Source organism: Chelonoidis abingdonii, chromosome 15 (assembly GCF_003597395.2).
Source record: "Chelonoidis abingdonii isolate Lonesome George chromosome 15, CheloAbing_2.0, whole genome shotgun sequence".
In the NCBI taxonomy this organism is placed as follows: Eukaryota; Metazoa; Chordata; order Testudines; family Testudinidae; genus Chelonoidis; species Chelonoidis abingdonii.
Genome location: NC_133783.1, coordinates 22718312 through 22721869, shown reverse-complemented (window position 1 = coordinate 22721869; position 3558 = coordinate 22718312). Strand labels below are relative to the sequence as shown.

Sequence of the window (3558 nt, the reverse complement as noted above, 5' to 3'; positions counted from 1 at the left end):
AGATGAGGATGAAGAAGTACGTGGTGATAGCACAGCGGCAGTCTGGGTAAAACCAACAGGCCAGGAGTCTTGTGGGACCGCCAAGAGATTAGAGTCCCTGCGCTCCAGGCGCGAAGGCCCGAGCAGGTTGAGCCGATGGAGCGACGGTCCGTGTAGAGAGTTGGTGCGCTTCAGTTCTGTGATCAGACAGCGGAGTGTAAAACAGAATGGTTTTTGTGGATCGCATTGACAGCCGAGGCTGTTTGATATATGAGAGGACATTTGCTGGCCGAGGCAGCCTGTCTCCGTTCCGCCATGGTAAGGTATACTTTCGTGAACGCGCATGCATTGTTGCGGAAGAATTGGTGCCTGCAGGGCATTGAGGGCATTGGCATGAAGGGTGTGCATAAACAAGCGATCTGCTCCTGCGTGTAGTGTGTCAGGGAGAGAGAGTATCATTCCACTGGTTGGACGCTTGTAGGAAAGATCGGTAATGGTGTATGGGCGACATGGGATTTTGCTACTGGCCAGAGCGGGGTGGGGAGAGGGGATTAGCGGACGGAGGTTTTGCAGCGTCTGGTGGCAAGCAGGATTCTTCCCAGCTGACCAGGCAACGCGGGCTGCGGGGGGTGAACTGAGGGTGGATCGGACTAGCTCTAGGCGATCGAGGTATATGATAGGATGCGCATGCGGCTGCTGGTGGGATGTGAGAAGGAGGGGGTTTCGGCTTTGCAGGTGTGCGCTCTTAACAGAGCAAGGCAGTCACATAGAGTGCACTGGTGATGATGACCGGCGGAGAAGTGCAAACTTGTTTAAAGCGTTAGCTTACCTGGAGCACGCGGTGGATGTTACGGGTCTGCCGCTGACCTGCTTCTGTGTGGTGTGCCACACAGTCACGGACAGATCAGCTGAATATTTAAGACGATACAAATGCGACGGTTGGTATGGAGAGTCACGATGTGGGCGTCTGGTAAGGTGGAAAGGTGTTCAGTGGTGATGAAGGAAGGTGAGCGGTTCATTGCCGTGAAAAATGTGATTCGTCTCCACATACTTATCGACCCTGGGGTTTGCCTTCCCAGTGCAGCCTGCACATGTTCTCTGCGAGTGCCTATGCGGGCATGCACGAGGCGTGTCTGTGAGGCCTGAGGCGAAAGACGGAGCGTCGAGATGAGAATGTTCACAGAGAGATTATGAGATAACAGCGCAATGAGAGGCTTAAACAGATGATTGGAAGGAGTTTGTGGTACGCAAGAGGTACAGGGAGAAGGTGCCGGAGTGAACGGATCTGAAAGGGGCTAGGGCAGGAAGACCAGCGTTGAGCGAGAGGGTGAAGCAGCTGCAGCTGCTGTCGCTGCTGCAGCTGATATCCTGCCGACGCGGGATTGGGTGAGTCTGTTGAGGAGAGCAGGCGGCGAGTAGGCAGAGGCCGCTGCAGCGCGCCGCGTGGTATCACCTGCCCGGCGGAAGCGCGCGACGTCCCAGAATCTCCGCTCACCCCGAGCGGGTGTACGAACGGCGTGGGGGGAAGGCTTTGCTGCAGGCCGACCGTAGGCTCGTCCGACCCCCTGAGAGCGTCAAGAAAAGGCGTGTAATTACGTACAATGGCTTAATGGGCCTTTCCCTTCCCATCTCCTTCCACAGCACAGCAGCGAGGGATTACCTGTTCTAAATTCTCTGCGTTTGTTTGGTGTTCCTTTGTTAAGGAAGAAACATCGAGAAGGGGGAGGGGTAGGGTTGCTGGTACAGGAAGAAGCTGAGGTAAGGGAAGAACGACATGGTCTTTTTAACAGGAGGTTGCATAATTCCTTTAAGTGAATAATTAAATGATTCTAGATGACACTGCGATTATTTCCTTCGCCAACCTGTAAGTGAAATGGAGGGTGGTGCGTTACACTATAAGTCCGTCAGAGTGCGGAGGGTTCATCAAGGGGAGCAAGACAGGAGTCACCCCGTACCCTGGGCGCTGGCTGAAACTGCGTTGTCAAGGCTCTCTCTGATGCGCAGGCCAGCCTCGAGGTGTGCGTCTTCTAATTCGGCCCGTGGTCTCGTGGGCTGGCTAAGTAGTCAGGCGGCCAGGTATTTGCCTCAGAGCCTCCCCCGAGGCGCATATATGTCTCCCCCTTAGTCTGCACAAAGATGTGTGGAGCACAGCAGCGAAGCAGCGAATGCAAGGCGGGACATTGGGGTTTGGCTGAGGGTGGGCTGATGCGGTGGAAGTAACGGGATGCGGCGCAGCGACGCTTTAATACGGGCCAAATGCCATTCTGACCACGCTCGGGAGCGTTTGTTTCTCGCCGAGTATGTTGGAGAGCAGGCTCCTGGACGCACTGGGTCCCGCAGGCTGCCGTGTGGAGCTTGCGATGAGCCATGACATCAAGGGGGTAGGCGGGTCCCCGCAGGGATAAGCGTATATAGGCATGTTGAAAGATTCGCCAACGGTTATTTTCTGGGTGTGGAGTAATTCGTCCTGCTGCAGCCGTGTTAAGACAGATAGTGCTCGTGAAGCCGCGGAGCGTCGTGAAGCCGCTTCCTGGCCATCCCACGGTGGGATGGTGGGTGAAGACGTCCCTTGTGGTCCACCGAGTGCTTGCAGCAGCCATTGAAAGTACCCTTGCGGGTTCACGTACTGGGTGCCCTGTGTTCTGTGGGCGCCGATAGGCGATAGGCGTTCCTGATGCGCCCACCACGAGGTTCGGTAAACCCATTGCGCGAGCAAACGCCATCCAGTACACCCTGCACGTTGTCCAGAGTACAAACCTTGTAGCAGCAGCTTAATGATTGGCTGTGTGGGCGTACGTGTGGGCATCGACGTGCAGGCGCCCACAGGAGAGTTGCCCAGCTCCAATGGTTTGGGACTTCCCGGAGCTGACCCGGTAGGCTGGTCTGGGTTGCAGCTTCCAGAGGGGCTATTGGCCCTCGGGCTTCTCCACTGTCAGGGCTGCTCTCTGTGGTATTATTTAGGCAGGAAGAGCATTCAGCAGAAGTTCTAAGGAAAGTGCGTCTTACGCATGTGAAGAGTTTCGCAGCCACTGCGAATCGTCGCGCACCGACGCGTAAACAAGTGGCGGTGCCGACCAGTCTGGTGCTGTGTTTGCCCGTGCGCCAATTTGCGGGCGTTCAGATGGATAGAAGATGCCCCGTGGTTAGATAGCATATTCTCGCGAAAACGCTGGGCCAGCGGTTATGAGATTTCTGCCGTCCATCTCGTGTCAGTCGCGTGTCCTCGCGCTCGAGCGATTAGCTGCCTCGTCTGCCTTGTGCAGTGCTATTTGTTCAGTATAGGTTCAGCACCCCGAGTATGCGAGGTGGTTGGACAACGGGTCAGGATACGCGTTTGTGATGCTCAGTCAGTTGTGCGTATGGCGTTTGCTGCAATGCACTCTGCCAAAAAAAGGGCCAAAGGGGGTTGTCTGCGTGGCCTTCACGAAAGGGAGGGGTGAGCCTATACCCCGCACGCCACCGGGGGGCATGTATTTGCGTGCCCATCAGGCACTGTGCTGCAAAGCGGAAGTGGAACTATGGGTGGCTGAGGAACAGCTACCAGCCAGTGCGACGCTTCCTGAAATTCGAGTGGTTAGC

General features: G+C 56.0%; 1 protein-coding gene across 1 annotated transcript in view; it reads left to right on the top strand.

Annotated features, from left to right (window-relative positions):
• The first annotated feature begins 206 nt into the window (after positions 1-206).
• TACR2 (tachykinin receptor 2) overlaps positions 207-3558 on the top strand; it is a 19996-nt gene continuing 16644 nt past the window's right edge. Inside the window, 3 exon segments of the mRNA XM_032795201.2 lie at positions 207-297; positions 732-949; positions 1621-1737. Of these exon segments, the coding sequence (XP_032651092.1) occupies positions 207-297; positions 732-949; positions 1621-1737 (426 nt within the window).